Here is a 13,986-nt window from a genome sequence, read left to right on the forward strand (position 1 = left end):
CTTGCCTGGGACAAGCCAGGAAGCCACCTGCTTCTGTCTCCTCCCCTTCCGTAGCATGGGGGCTGGAGGGGCTGCCCGCCCTCCCTCCTCTTCCCCACTCACCTCCCTTTGCCCGTCCAGCCGATGGGTGTGGGCGTCCGGCTCTCTCCCGGTAAAAGGATTATATCATCTGTAATGTATATCCAGACACGCGCACTGCTTCTCGGGAGGACAAGACAAGGAGAGGGAGCCCGCACAGCTGGCCGGAGGGGGTTTATAACCGGGTTATTGAACCTGAACCTGAGCCCTCCCAGAATGGGGGTGTTAATGGCTCCCGAGGTCACGGCCGCTCAGAAATCAATCGCTGCGTGCTTCTCCTGTCCCTCCTCTCGTGTGGCTCCCTCCTGTCACCTCAGCTGCAAGTGCAGACCCCGGGATGTGCATTTGGTTTAAAATGTCTGGACCTGGCCCTGTTGGGAGCCGCCACAGGCAAGTGGGGTGCTCCAGAACAGGGTCTAGGACGCTCCGAAGGCATGGCAGCCGGTAGCACGACGCGCCTAGAAGATGCTGGCTACAGCACCTCACGTGGGGGGAGGGGGCAGGGCGAACCGCGGCACCCAGCCGTGGAGTGACCGGAGGGACAGTGATGGTGGCCTGGGGGCTGGGAGCGGGGTGGGCGGTGTCACGGGGGTAACGGCTTCGGGTAGCACCCCGTGGGTGCCCAGAAATAAAGCCTCAGGTGTGGTGTGCCCACGTGCCAGGGTGCCCCAGACGGGAGCAGGATCTCCGTGCCAGGCCCACGGGAGGTAGGGCCTCTCCTCAAACTTTGCTTGCCTGGAAAGCGGCCCGGAATCGGGACCTGGAAAACGGGCTTAACAGGTACGGCTGTCTTCGCCCGAGGCCCAGAGCAGCAGAGCTGCCGTGTGCCTCCGGGTTCTGGTGGCAAAGGGGGCGGGGGTGCTGAGGACAGAGAGTCTTGGGGGCTGCCCGGCAACTCGGCTGAGATTCCCGTCCTGTCGGGAAGGGACAGGAGTGAGCATGCGGGCTGGGCGGCTTTGGAGAGGGAGGCCCAGCTGCGTCTTCAGAACAACCTCGGTTCCAACACAATTGGCCTGGTACTCAAGTCCTCTTCCAGAAGGATTCGCATTTTATTCCTCAACAGGGTATGGAGTCAGGCCTCGCTCGCTAAGTCCCCGGCCTGGTCTGGCCATTTCTGCCTTCTCCTCTTCCAGCACTGGGTGGGCCTTGTGGCCTGGAGAGCAGAGGCCCCGTGGCAGGGCTGGGGTGGGAGCTCTGCAGGGGTGGGGGACAGCAGCATTCGATCCAAATGTTCCTCCTCCAGCCTGTTGGGCCCTGAGTCACTTAAGCATGGCATGGCGGTGGGGAGGTGGGGACTGGTTATCCAACCTTTCCAGAAAGTCCTCTGAGTCAGCTCACCAAGTCTTTGCTGGGGGGCTGACTGAGTGCCTTGGGCCGGGACAGGGCCCTGGGTGGGGGGCAGGGGGGCGGCGTTGGGGGCAGGAAACAGAGCCTTATCTTTTGTGGTCTCCATGTGTTTTCAGCACATGCGGCCGGTCGGAGAAGCACAGGGTCGGAGCAGCAGGGCCCCCTCCCCCCGCACAGCCTGGTTTGCTGACCTGTCAGGTGCTGTTATGGCCTTTTGGCTCCACACTGGCCCCCGGAGCCCTGACGCCGAAGGGGAGAAGAAAGTGCCAGCCTGGCTCTGGGGTTCCCTGGGCCTGCCGGATGCACCTTCCAGGAGATACAACCTAGGAAGGCCCAGGGGCCAGAGCAGGGGGTGGGCTGGGAGAGTGAGCGTCCCGCTGAGGCTGGAAGGGGTCAAAGGGCAAGGCGGGTCTGCCAGAGCGGCAGCAGCTGGGCTCTGCGCGCCCCGTCTCATGGGTCCAGACTGCAGTGAGGCCAGTCCCAGAGGGCCCTGGGAGACCATGAGGTCCTCCCCTCCCCCCAGCTGTACAGATGAGGAAACTGAGGCAGCAGAGACAAAGCTGCCCCTCTCCTCTCTTTTCCAGGAAATGACTCAGGGGAATTCAGCAGTGCTGCAGACAGGAGCCAGGCAGCCAGGCCTCCCTTGGCTGCCCCCTCATCCATGGAGCTGCTGGCATCCCAGCCCTGCCTGCCTCCCTCTGGATGTCGCCCCAGCCTGGCCTCGCCTCGCCTCACTCTGATCTCCCTGAGCAGAGGCACGGGAGACCCTGCCAGAAGCTGGTCTACAGCAGCCCACAGCAATCATGCCGCTTTTCAGCATCCCTTGTGCCCCATTCCAGGGGGGGCCAACTCACCCATGACTCACGTGGGAGCCCCTCTGTGCTCCTCCCCGCCTCCTCCTCCCCACAGCAGTGAGCGGGGCAGAGAATCCACTGAGTGTCCTCGTTCACACTCAGCTGGGGCTTCTGAACCCGGTGGGGCTCCACCACCATGTCGCCGTGTGACACCAGGAAACCAGTGCCTCAGTTTCCCTAGCCAGATCCCCTCTGACTCCCAGACTGGCGTAAGGACAAAATGAGGTCCTCGATGGAGATGCTTATGGCCTTTGGTGCCGAAGAAAGCAAAGTGGGTCTGGTGACAAGGCCCCCTCTCAGGCCCTCCCCCAACGTCCTGGCTCCACCCCTTCCAGGCACTGAGGCTCAAACGCTATTATTATTAGCCAGAATCTGATACACGAGAAAGGGAGAAGACAGTGCGGAGGGACCTGGGAGCTGGGGGCGGGGATTTGTAGTAGTCAGACGGACCTCATGCCCTCTCCCGCGTGGCAGTAGGAGGTGGCCCCAGGGGTCTAGCTGTGCCCGGTCCTCCACGGGCCCCTTCGCTTCCCTCGCTGGAAGCAGAGGCGCCAGCACGGAGTCTTCGGGGCAACCCTCCCCCAGCCCAGGTCCAGCCTGGGTCGGGTCTCCCCACCCCACTCCCGCGCCCTGAGCCCGCGGACCCCATGCCGCGAGCCTCCCGCGCAGAGGGTCCGCGGCGGGCAGAGCGGACAGTCTCGCAGGTGGGAGGAAGGCGGGCGGGGGCGGGGGAGGTGGAGGGAGACGCCGGGCAGGCCGCGCGGTCCCTCCCCTCTCCCTCCCTGCGCGCCGCCGGCGACATCGCCCCTCCTGGGCAGGGGGCGGAGAAGACGGCGACGGGAAGGGAGGAGGCGGCGGCGGAGGCGGGATTTGGAGTTTCCCTCCGCAGCGGCGGCGGCGGCGGCGGCGGCCCCTCGGCTTCAGGCGAGGCCGCCGCCTGAGGCTCCGGTGACGCTCGGCGGCAGCGGCGGTGGCGCTTCCCGCCGCCTGGGCTTCGGAAACTTCCCGGCCGCGACGCGCGTAGCCGGCGCTGGAAGCCGAGCGGATCCGGGGTGAGCGGAGGTGAGCGGAGGTGAGCGGAGCACGCGGCTCCCCGGCACCCACCCACCCCACCCCCACCCAGCCCGGCCGCCCCCTCCGACGTGAGCTCCTCCACCCTGCACCCCAAAGTCTTGCCAAAGCGTAGCCCACGGGGCCGACGCACGCGCCCCTGTGAGACCCACTCGATCCTGTCACCGCACACCCCCCGCATCCCGCCCGTGCACCTCCCTGTCCTCTGCACGCGCGCGCATCAACCACGCACCGCAGACCTAGTCCCTGCAGTGAGCACAGCAGCAGCCCCTAGCCCACCAGCCAGCGCTGCCCCCAACTCAGGCTAGCACCCATCCCAGAGCCAGTACACACCCAGGCGCGCGCGTGCGCACGGACACACACACACACACACACACACACACACAATCCATCCCTGCCATATCTGCACTAACATAGCTCCCTTCACGGTGCCACCACCATCTCCAACTCCCCATATGCTCATTACAGACACTCCACCCACGTTCCCAGCCCAGAGACACTGCTGCCACCCACCTACCCCTGAGTGAAGCCCCAGAACTAACTCATGCCCCAGCAGCCGGCTCCCCACACCCCACACCCACACCGGGCCCATTCCCCAGGCACACACCCCTAGCATCCCCAGCGTGCACGCTCACACACACCCCAGCACGTACGCATGCCTGCTGGATTTACGCTCCCCGGCCCCATCGCAGATAGCCCCCCACACCCCCAGCACGTCCCCGAGGCCCTCCCACCGCCACCCCTGACACCTGGCACGCGGGCTCTAGAGGCTGCAGCAGTCTTCGCGTCCCTGCCAGGTGCCTCCCTAAACAGACCTTGAGTCTCCCCAGCGACTGGCCTGGCCTCTTCCCTAAGAGATAAAGCAGGCACTTGGGGTGCAAGGTACCATACTTAGATGTGGGCTGGGGGAGGAGGAAGGGAGAGGCGGGCACCGAAATGGAGGCAGCCCATCTGGAACCAAAGGAACGCCAGTTGCCGAACAGGCACGTAGTAGGTCGGCTCCAGGAGGACGGGAGTCCGACACAGTGTGTGTGCCTCTCCGGATGTGCCGTGAGGGCAGGGCTGGGCGTGCATGTGTGCCTGTGCGTGTCCGTGGTGTGTGTGTGTGGGGGGGGGGGTGACCCGCGGGGAGAAACAGCACGACCAGCACCCCCCAGGGCTTCCTCATGCAACAATTGGTTTCATTCATTCACGACTTCTTTGTTAACAAGCATTTCTTCCGGGAGCGCCGGGCACACGCCAAGCCCTGCGCTGGGGGCTGGGGCCAGCTTGGGGCCCGCTCCTGCCTTGGAGGAACTCCCAGTCCAGCGAGAACACCGACCAGGAAAAGCAGAAAGCCATCCCCGGCGGAAAGTGGATTTGGTGGAAAAGACACTGGATTTGGCAGGAACGCTGTCGCTGGGAGTTGTGCTCCTCCTGGCCATGTGACTGGGCCGCGACAGCCGAAATCCTGCCATTCGGCCCGGAGAGAACCGTGCATTTCGGGGTGAGGGGTGGCGGGCGAGGCGGGGCGCCGCTCTCCAGAGGCTCCGGAAGACCAGAGGGCGCACACGGCGCGCGCGGGGCCTACGGGCCGCCGCGTCCCCGCCGCCTCCGAGGGGCACCGGCCGGGTCGGGCGGAGGCCGGGGACGCCCGGCGGGACCGGGGCGGCAGGCTCAGCTCCCACCCTGCGGCGAGCGCGCGGCCTGGCTCCACCCGCCGTGCGGGCCTCCGCGAGGCCGGGCGCACGGCGCTGCCTCCCCCAGCCCAGCACGCTCCCAGCCCGCGGGGCGGGGCCGGCGCCCAGAGCAGGTGCTACGGGGAACCCCGAGTGCGGGCGGGCCGGCCAGGGTCGCTGGGGGCGGGGCGGGGGGGGGGGGGGGCTTGGCTGCGTTCAGCCCCGCAGTGCGGAGATGGCAACAGGTTCCAGTTTGTCCTGCGGCTGGCGCAGCGGGCGCTGCTGGCGCCGGGCACTGAGTACTCACTTGCGAGATTGAACACGGCCCCTCCTCCTGATCCTTTTCACCCGATGGGTGGGCTTGCCCGCAGCAGTCCAGCGCCAGGCGCGCAGGGGAGCCCCTCGTCAGGCGCTGGGAGCCACAGGCTCCGGCACAGCCCCGCTCCGGGAGAGTTTCTTGGAGCCAAGTTTCCTCTCCCTTCACCGGTGCTGAAGTTGCCTCCCTCCCACGCCCCAGGCCGCCCCCACCCTCCTCTTCCCAGACAGGCTCCCCTCGCCTCCTCCAGGTATCCCTCTCTAGAAAGCATGCCTGGGCACCTCAGGAGCTCCTACCCCTTAAGGGGCCGGCCATCCTCTCTCCAGCCACACTGACTCCCCAGGACAGGGGGCCTGGCCGCCCCGCACCCCTCCACCTCCCTGTCCAGCATTGCCACCGCCCACAACTCGGCCAAGCCAGGCACTCCAGGCGGGCACACTGCAGAAGTCCTTGGCGGTTTCAACCAGGCCTGCCCCAGAGTTCCTTCCCCAGCTGCAGCGGGCCGGAGGGAGCCCCGAGGCTTGAGGCCCAAGTCCAGGTGGCAGCCCACCTCTGCCTCTGGGAGCTAGGATGTGAGGAAAAGGACAGGACAGAAGACAGAGTCCCTGCCCTGGAGCAGGCGATACCACGGGGGGGGGGGGGGGGGGGGTTAGTGCGCGTGGGTCCCGCTCTGGCCGCAGCCTCCGAATCTGCAGCAGCTCCCAGACATTGCAGCGTCAGGGACCTGAGGCCTAGAGCACAGACCAAGGAGGCTACAGGAAGGCTGCTCAGAGGAGGGTGCCTTGGGAGGGCGGTGGGGGGTGGGGTCTGGAAAAGGAGCAGAATCTGAACAGGCTACAGAGGACGGAGGCCTGGGCTGGGGAGCAGGAGGGCACGGCCCAGCTCCCTAAGACCCCTGGATCCCTGGACTCCCAGAGGCCAGGACACCGTGGGCTGTAGCCAGAGAAGAGTCCCAGGCAGCCCTGCTGGGCCAGGAAGGGAGGAGGGAAGGGGGGGGGGGGACAATGGCGGCCCCTTTGAGGGCCCGGCTCCCAACAACCTGTCCTGTCCCTAGTATTCCTTCCTGAGTTGTCTCATCTTCTTCTATGGCTCTGATGAACAGAGGAGACTTCGTAGGTGGCACTGAACTTAATTATCCGAAACGTCCGCCCTCCAATGCTTTTGTGTCCTTCCCGCCTTAGTTGCACATCTTGTGGTGCCCACCCTGTGTGCATAGTTCTGCCTTCTTTTAGTTAGTTCCTCGGGATAGATTCAGAGCAGCGGCCAGAGGGTGTGGATTTCTTCCTAGCTTTGGATGCCTGTTACCAAACTAATTTCCAGAAGGGCCATGCAGATAAGAGCAGCACTGGGTGTATTCACTTTAAGAACATTTTACCAATGTACTAGGTGGGAAGTGTTACCTTGTTTTCCACCGTCACCTTGTTTTGTTTTGTTTTGTTTTGTTTTGTTTTGTTTTGTTTGCCTTCCCTCCATACCTGAGGTCGAAACTTCTTCCCCCAAAGGTTGCATTTCTTTCCTCGCACGGTCTTTTCTGGTTCCTTGCACATTTATTGGAGCCTTAACCTTTTGATTAATTTGTATGAGCTTTATCTTACCTGCTGTACATTTTCCTTCAACTCTGGTGTTTGCTTTTGATGGGTTTTAAGCAGGGAAGGGACACTTACCACACCCCGCGTTATCGCGTTCAGTCTCCCTATTACTGACCTGTGCGGCTAAGTTGGGAGTGCCGAGCGAGCAGGGACCCTGTGTGTCCTGCCTGTTCATCATCCTGTGTCCATGGAAGGTATGGAGGCCACTGGCCTCTGATGAACAAATGATGTGGAAGCAGGGAGAGAGGGCTTTGGAGGCTGTGACGGGGACCTGGTCAAGAGTTGGCCAGCGCGAGCCCTCACTGCGGGGAGCAGAGGGCAGAGTACAGGTGTAAGAGATGAATTTAAGTCGCAACTACTTGGCTCTTGACCAGGGAGGAGGCAGAGGGAGAAGCCAGGGATGATTCCTGGGACAGTGACGTGGTTAAGAGCAGAGCACCTCAGTTAGGGACTGGGGACTCAGGGCTCCTGGCTGGCTAAGGCCATGTGTGAGGGAAGCTATTGGGGGGGAGGGGGTGCCCAGAAGCTGTCATTTGTCCTCCTAGCCCTTGGGCAGAGTTCTGGGCCAGAAGACAGCAATGGGTTTCTGGTCTGGCTTCCTCCTCCCCTCCATGATTTCAGTGGCATCCCACAGTAGCTCGAGGTGCTGGCTGTGATGAGCCCATTAGAGAGATGGGGTCACTAAAGTCCAGTCAGTGGACGTGATGGTCCAGGGTCAACGAGTGAGTAGGGCTGGGCGGCAGCTTCTGGGGCAGGGGCACTGGGCTCTTATCCCTGTCCCTCCCCCCTGCTTCCAGCTGGGCAGAAGAACTGAGGCTGGTCACCTGCTGGGCCCCTGACCTGCCCTTGGCCTCTGCCCCGGCCCGGTCCCGCTTCGGTGCGAGCCCCCGCTCAGCGCGCCACTTGGGGGCCCACCCGACTGCTTCGCTGGCACCCGTTGGCTCGCCGGCCCCCCTGAGCCCGCCCCCGCTGTCCCGCCCCTCCAAACAGCAACTGCACGTCCAAAGGCAGCTGCTTCCAAGGTGGAAGCTGGGTCCCGCCGCCAGGAAGCTGCCGGTTGGAGAGCTGCGCGGGACTCAGCGTCCACGTGCGCGCCTGCTTTGCCACCCCGCCCTCTTCCCCGGAGGCCGGGCCCGGGGACGCCCTACCGGGGGAACCGAGCCCCGCGTCGCGCGCTGGCCTCGGCTCGGACGTCTGCCCGCCGCGCGCAGCCCGCGCGCAGCCCGCCGCGCGATCACGCTCCAGGTCTCTTGCCTCCCGTTTCCTCCTCCCGGGCGCCACTGGGGCCGGGTCAGCTCCGAGGAGGCCAGCTCTGGCCCATCCCTTCGGCGCCACCTCTACTCCCCCGGCCGCCTCTGCCGGCACACACACCCCCAAAGTCGGAAGCTTGAACTTGGGGAGCGATTGCGGGCAGGCCAAGCGAGAGCCGCGGGAAGGGGGTGTGCAGGGGCGTCCCTGCGGGGCTCTCGGCGCCCGCCTTGGGCATGCGGGGTGGGCTTCACGTCTCGGCCCCTTGGCGGCCGGGCGCGGGGGATGCGAGCTCACGCCGCGCGCCTGCCCCTCTCTCCGCAGCGCCGGCGGGCGGACGGGCCGGGAGCCGCGAGCCCATGGAGGGTCTGGGCCGTTCGTGCCTGTGGCTGCGGCGGGAGCTGTCGCCCCCGCGGCCTCGGCTGCTGCTCCTCGACTGCAGAAGCCGCGAGCTGTACGAGTCGGCGCGCATCGGCGGGGCGCTGAGCGTGGCCCTGCCCGCGCTGCTGCTGCGCCGCCTGCGGCGGGGGGCCCTGTCGGTTCGCGCGCTGCTGCCCGGGCCGCCGCTGCAGCCGCCCCCGCCCGCCCCGGTGCTCCTGTACGACCAGGGCGGGGGCCGGCACCGGCGCGGGGAGGCGGACGCCGACGAGTGGGAGGCCGACTCGGTGCTCGGCACCCTGCTGCAGAAGCTGCGCGAGGAAGGCTACCTGGCATACTACCTCCAGGGTACGTGCGGGCGCTGGCGCGGGGCACCGGCCTGGGAAGGGCCCCGGGCCCCCGGGGGCTCGCAGGGCCACAGCTTCCCGGGGGACGGGGGGGGGGGGGGCGGGAAGGTTCCTAAAGCATTTGTCCCTGGGCAAGCCCAGCCTTGTTTTACCTAAAGTGGAGCTGAGATCCCCTCTCCCCTGAGAAAGACCTGGGGCAAGCCCTTCGCCCTGGAGAGCCCCAGTTTCTGAGTCTGGAAAATGGGGAGAATTGGGCTGCCCTGCCCTGCCCTGCCCAGCCCTGCCTCAGGGGACGCTCAACAATAGAGTACCAAGTGCGGACTCCCAATCTCCCGGGAGGACGTCACCACCCCCACCCCACCCCCGCAGCTGCTCTGCCGGGGGCAAAGGAGGCAGGGGCACAAGAGGACAAATCCCCGCTCTGCAAAGGCTCCGGAATGGGGAAGGGGGGGGGAGAAAGAGAGAGAGAGAGAGAGAGAGAAGCAGTGAAGGTAGGAGGAGGCAGAGACCCGTCCCATCATAGCCACGGGCTGGGGGACGGAAAGGGATAGGCTGATACAGGCCTGTTGGCTCCTTGACGAGCCAAACACACACCCAGAGGCCCAGGGTAGGGACAGGGTTCCCAGGAGCCTGCAGAGCCAGCTCCCCACTTCCCCATCAAGGCGGGTCATTGCACTGTTGTCCCTTGCTCCATTCTGAATGCACGGGGACACAGAAACCTATAAAGCGTCAGATGTCCAGGCCCCACACCTAGCCCAGGAAAATAGTTATCCATACACGAAGGAGATGCTCACTTCTTGGGACTTTGAATCGACCCAGGTGGAATGATGTGCTCGCTCTCAGGCTCCTGCCTCTTGGGGTGCTCCTGCTTGAGCTGGATGGGGGAAGCACCCAGGGACAGAACTCACATCTGAACCTTTCCTCTTTTTACAATTTTTAAAAATGTTTATCTATTTTTGAGAGAGAGAAAGAGAGAGAGAGAGAGAGGCAGAGCATGAGTAGTGGAGGGGCAGAGAGATAGGAGACGCAGAATCCGTAGCAGGCTCCAGGCTCTGAGCTGTCAGCACAGAGCCCGACGCGGGGCTCGAACTCACTGACCGTGAGATCATGACCAAGCCGAAGTCCTACGCTTAACCGACCAAGCCACCCAGGCGCCCCAGGTTGCTGACTGTTGAGTTCCCTTTGGGGACCTCTGCAAGCCCCCTCGGGTGTCGGAGTTGTATCCCCAGCCAGGGGTGCTTGGCTGCCCAGGTGGCCGAATCGACAGGACGGTCCTCCTCTCCCCTCCCAGGTGGCTTCAGCAGATTCCAGGCAGAGTGCCCCCACCTGTGTGAGACCAGCCTCAGCAGCCAGGGTGGCCCAAGCACAGCCCCAGTGCCCAGCCCAGTGGTGGGGCTGGGCGGCCTGTGCCTGGGCTCGGACTACTCTGATGCGGAATCTGAGCCTGACCGCGACTCCATGAGCTGTGGCCTGGATTCAGAGGGTGCCACGCCGCCCCCAGGGGGGCTGCTGCCATCCTTCCCTGTCCAGATCCTGCCCAACCTCTACCTGGGCAGTGCCCGGGATTCGGCCAACGTGGAGAGCTTGGCCAAGCTGGGCATCCGCTACATCCTCAACGTCACCCCCAACCTGCCTAACGTCTTCGAGAAGAACGGCGAGTTTCACTACAAACAGATCCCCATCTCCGACCACTGGAGCCAGAACCTGTCCCAGTTCTTTCCTGAGGCCATCGCGTTCATTGGTGAGTCTGCTCGGCCCCCCTCTGCCCCCCTGCCCCCTGCCCCCCCAGGCCTGGGTCCTGGCCTCTCTCACTCCCCCATGAGGGCCCCATGATGCACTTGGCTGCCGTCCGCAGAGCCCAAAACCGGAGCGGCGCTTCTGGGGGCGGGCAGTGCCGGCACCAGCTCCCAGAGGCCACCAGCGAAAGCCCCTGGACTCCTCAGGCAGGACAGGGCTCCCAGGCCAAACCGGCCAGAGCCACTCGGTTCCAAGACGGCGGAGCGGGGCCCACAGGTCACACTGACCCCCACTCTGCCCCCATCTAGATGAGGCCTTGTCGCAGAACTGCGGGGTGCTCGTTCACTGCCTGGCAGGCGTCAGCCGCTCTGTCACCGTCACTGTGGCCTACCTCATGCAGAAGCGCCACCTCTCACTCAACGATGCCTACGACCTGGTCAAGAGGAAGAAGTCTAATATCTCACCCAACTTCAACTTCATGGGGCAGCTGCTAGACTTCGAGCGGAGCCTGCGGCTGGAGGAGAGGCGTGCCCGTGAACGCAGCAGCGGGGGGCAGGAGTCGGCCGCCTCCGACCCACCGTCCTTCTTCACCACCCCCACCAGTGATGGTGTCTTTGAGCTGGACCCCACATAGGGCGCCGTTCCACCCCCCCCCCATGGGTGCCCCTGACCACCCATGTGCGGGGGTGGGGCGGGGGGGAGCTGGGGGGAGGCAGAAGAGGGAGGCAGCGAGTTGGGGAGGGGGAAGAGCATAATACCTCATGGGAAGGCTGTGGGGAAGAGGCTGGAGCCAGGAGCCCCTCCAGGGTGGCCTCGGGGAGAGACCTGTCCTACCCACTTGAACCATCCACAGGAGTCCTATTAAATGTGCCTATAAGCAGGGCCCGGGGCCACCAGCCTGACCCGCACCGCTTTCGGGGCGGAATCACGCTCCAGAACCTGCCTCTTCTGCGACTGTTACTTTTTTCTCTCGGGGGGGGGGGGTTGGGTTGGGGGGGTTCCCATTCCAAGGGACCATTCCAAGCGGCTGCCTATTCCTGGGCCTTGAGACTTCCGGTGGCTTCCCCCTTCAGAAGGGCGGGCCCCTGCACTGGCCACCTCATGTGCTGCAGGGGCCCGCTCCCAGTCCGTCCCTGTCCCCCGACAGCTGTTTACGGGGAGGGTTCACCACCGGTGTAGTCACCTCCCCGCTTCTCTGCCCAGGGTTCGGGCCTCTCGGGGCTGAGGCTTGGAGGTGCACCGGCCGCCCAGCGTCCATGCGGACAGCCCCTCTCGGGGCGGCTCCTTGCCGGGCGCCGCAGGGGAGGGCGCTGGCCCGGGAGCTGCTGAGCGGGTTCCTGGCCACACATCTGGCGCCCTGTTTATCCACTTGACGTTTGAAAAGATGCTTTTTTTCCCTCTTCCCCCAGATGTCTTAACGGGATCACTGGAGCTCTTTGTGACTGAGGGTGGTCAACCGCGGCCAGAGGAGATGGGGGTCTCAGAGCAAGAGCTGGGGGCGGGGAAGGGGAAGAAGAAGGCCTGAATTTTGCTGCGGTGGGCCCCACATAGGCACGGTTGGTTTGGGGGGGGGCGGGGAAGGGGCCAAGCGGCTTATACAGAGTCATTCATTGCAGTCCACGCCCTTCGTGGGCGGCGCGCACGCGCGTCCGCGTGTCAGCGCTCACACACGCACACCACCAGCCTGCTTACACACCCGGCCCGGCCATCTCACCCCGGGGAATCCGCACCACAGTTGCTTTCTTTAATTGTTCTTGAATAAACAGTTTATGTAAGATACTGAACAGAGAGAGCTGCTTCCAGAGCACCCCGGAGGGTTTGGGGGAAGGTGGGGAAGGAGGCGGCATAAGGGGGTGGTAGCGCCGAGCCGTGTGCTGCGCTGGTCGGGGAGTTGAGCGCCACCCCACCCCCATGGCACTATTTCCCATCCCGCGCCCACTCGGCCAGGTGGCCCAACCTCCGGCCGAGCTGCCCATTCGCTCGTGACCCGTCGAGCCTCGGCTCTGGGCCACACGCGCTAGGGACTGGGACTCAGCAGCAGCGAGCCAAAGATGACTGCCAGTCAGAGCCGACTTCCCGGAGGCGGGGGGGGGGGGGGGGCACTAAACAACAGACCCCAATGGGGCTGGGTGTCTGGAGCTGTGGACAGGGCAAGGGGGCGTAGTGGAGACTTCATGAACAGTGTGGACCATGTGTCCAGAGAAACCCTCCTGCACCAGAGCCCCTAAAACCGTTTGAATGAACGGCCGAGCTGCTGGGAAAATAAGAGGAAGGCTCCAAGGTCAGAAACAATGAGGGTCCTTGAGTCCAGAGGAGTGAGACAGCTCCTGGGTTAGCTCCTGTCCCAGGGGCATCTACACCCAGGAAACAGGAGCCCAGGCCACCCTCCTCCTCGCACACCCTCTCTCTATGGCTATCCGGACGCCACCCATGGGAGCCAGGAGGTGATGCCTGGGCCCCCATATAAAGCCAGTACTCTTGAAGGGCAATGCTGTCAATATGCGTGCTTCGCAGGATACCAGCCCCCCAAGATGGCCACGTCCTAACTCTGGGCCCCTGCGGATATGTTACCTTACATGGCAAAAAGGACATTGCAGATGGGATTAAGCCAAGGATCTTGAGACGGGGAGGCTGTCCTGGAATGTCCGGGTGGCCCCGAATGCCATCATACGCATCTTTATAAAGGAAAGACAGACGCAGGGGAGTGACAGGAGATGCGACAGTGGAAACAGGGGTCAGAGCCAGAGAGACACGGGAGAGAGGCTACATTGCTGGCCTCAAAAATGGACAAAGGGGCTGCGAGCCTGTAGAAGCTGGAGAAGGGCAAAACAACAACAGATTCTTCCCTCGAGTCTCCTGAAGGAACCCAGCCCTGCTGACAACTTGAGTTTAGCTCAGTGAGATCTACATTGGGATTTCTGACCTCCAGAACTGTAAGATAATAAAGTTTTGCTGTTTAAAACCACTAAGTTTGTGGCAATTTGACACAGCAACAGCAGAAAACTACTACAATTGGTGACCTATATATATATATATATATATATATATGTATGTATATATATATATATATATATGTATGTATGTATATATATACTATATATACCCCACCAAAAGAGGTGAGGATATTCGTTTATTTTGACCTTGGGCCTGGGTAGAAGTGGGAGGCAGGGGACAAAGGAAATATTGCCCTTGAGAATTTAGAGCCACAAGCTGAAATTTTAATTTAAAGGATCTAGGCATAGCAATCCCTACCAAAATAACATCAAAAACAACACCAGCATTCTTCACAGAGGTAGAACAAACGATCCTAAAATTTGTATGGAACCAGAACAGACCCCGAATAACCAAAGCGATCCTGAAAAA

General features: G+C 63.2%; 1 protein-coding gene across 3 annotated transcripts; it reads left to right on the forward strand.

Annotated features, from left to right (window-relative positions):
• Positions 1-664: 664 nt before the first annotated feature.
• Positions 665-12,497, forward strand: DUSP9 (dual specificity phosphatase 9). 3 transcript variants are annotated; one of them, XM_053201860.1, is made up of 5 exons: positions 665-858; positions 1,542-3,351; positions 8,486-8,887; positions 10,178-10,627; positions 10,932-12,497. In XM_053201860.1, the coding sequence occupies exons 3-5, from the start codon at positions 8,521-8,523 to the stop codon at positions 11,255-11,257; spliced, it is 1,143 nt and encodes a 380-aa protein (XP_053057835.1). In that variant the 5' UTR covers positions 665-858; positions 1,542-3,351; positions 8,486-8,520; the 3' UTR covers positions 11,258-12,497. The 3 variants fall into 3 exon arrangements, with proteins under 3 accessions (XP_053057835.1, XP_026909081.1, XP_053057834.1); XM_027053280.2 differs by having other exon boundaries at positions 1,542-3,341; XM_053201859.1 differs by lacking the exons at positions 665-858; positions 1,542-3,351 and having other exon boundaries at positions 8,358-8,887.
• The last annotated feature ends 1,489 nt before the right edge of the window (positions 12,498-13,986 follow it).

This window comes from Acinonyx jubatus, chromosome X, assembly GCF_027475565.1.
Source record: "Acinonyx jubatus isolate Ajub_Pintada_27869175 chromosome X, VMU_Ajub_asm_v1.0, whole genome shotgun sequence".
Lineage (NCBI taxonomy): Eukaryota > Metazoa > Chordata > Mammalia > Carnivora > Felidae > Acinonyx > Acinonyx jubatus.

Bases quoted from the DNA above. Each gene is read 5' to 3' on its own strand.
- DUSP9 (XM_053201859.1), top strand. From the start codon at position 8,398: ATGCGGGGTGGGCTTCACGTCTCGGCCCCTTGGCGGCCGGGCGCGGGG. The intron at 8,888-10,177 runs GTACGTGCGGGC...CTCCCCTCCCAG, and splicing joins CCTGGCATACTACCTCCAGG to GTGGCTTCAGCAGATTCCAG. The intron at 10,628-10,931 runs GTGAGTCTGCTC...GCCCCCATCTAG, and splicing joins TGAGGCCATCGCGTTCATTG to ATGAGGCCTTGTCGCAGAAC.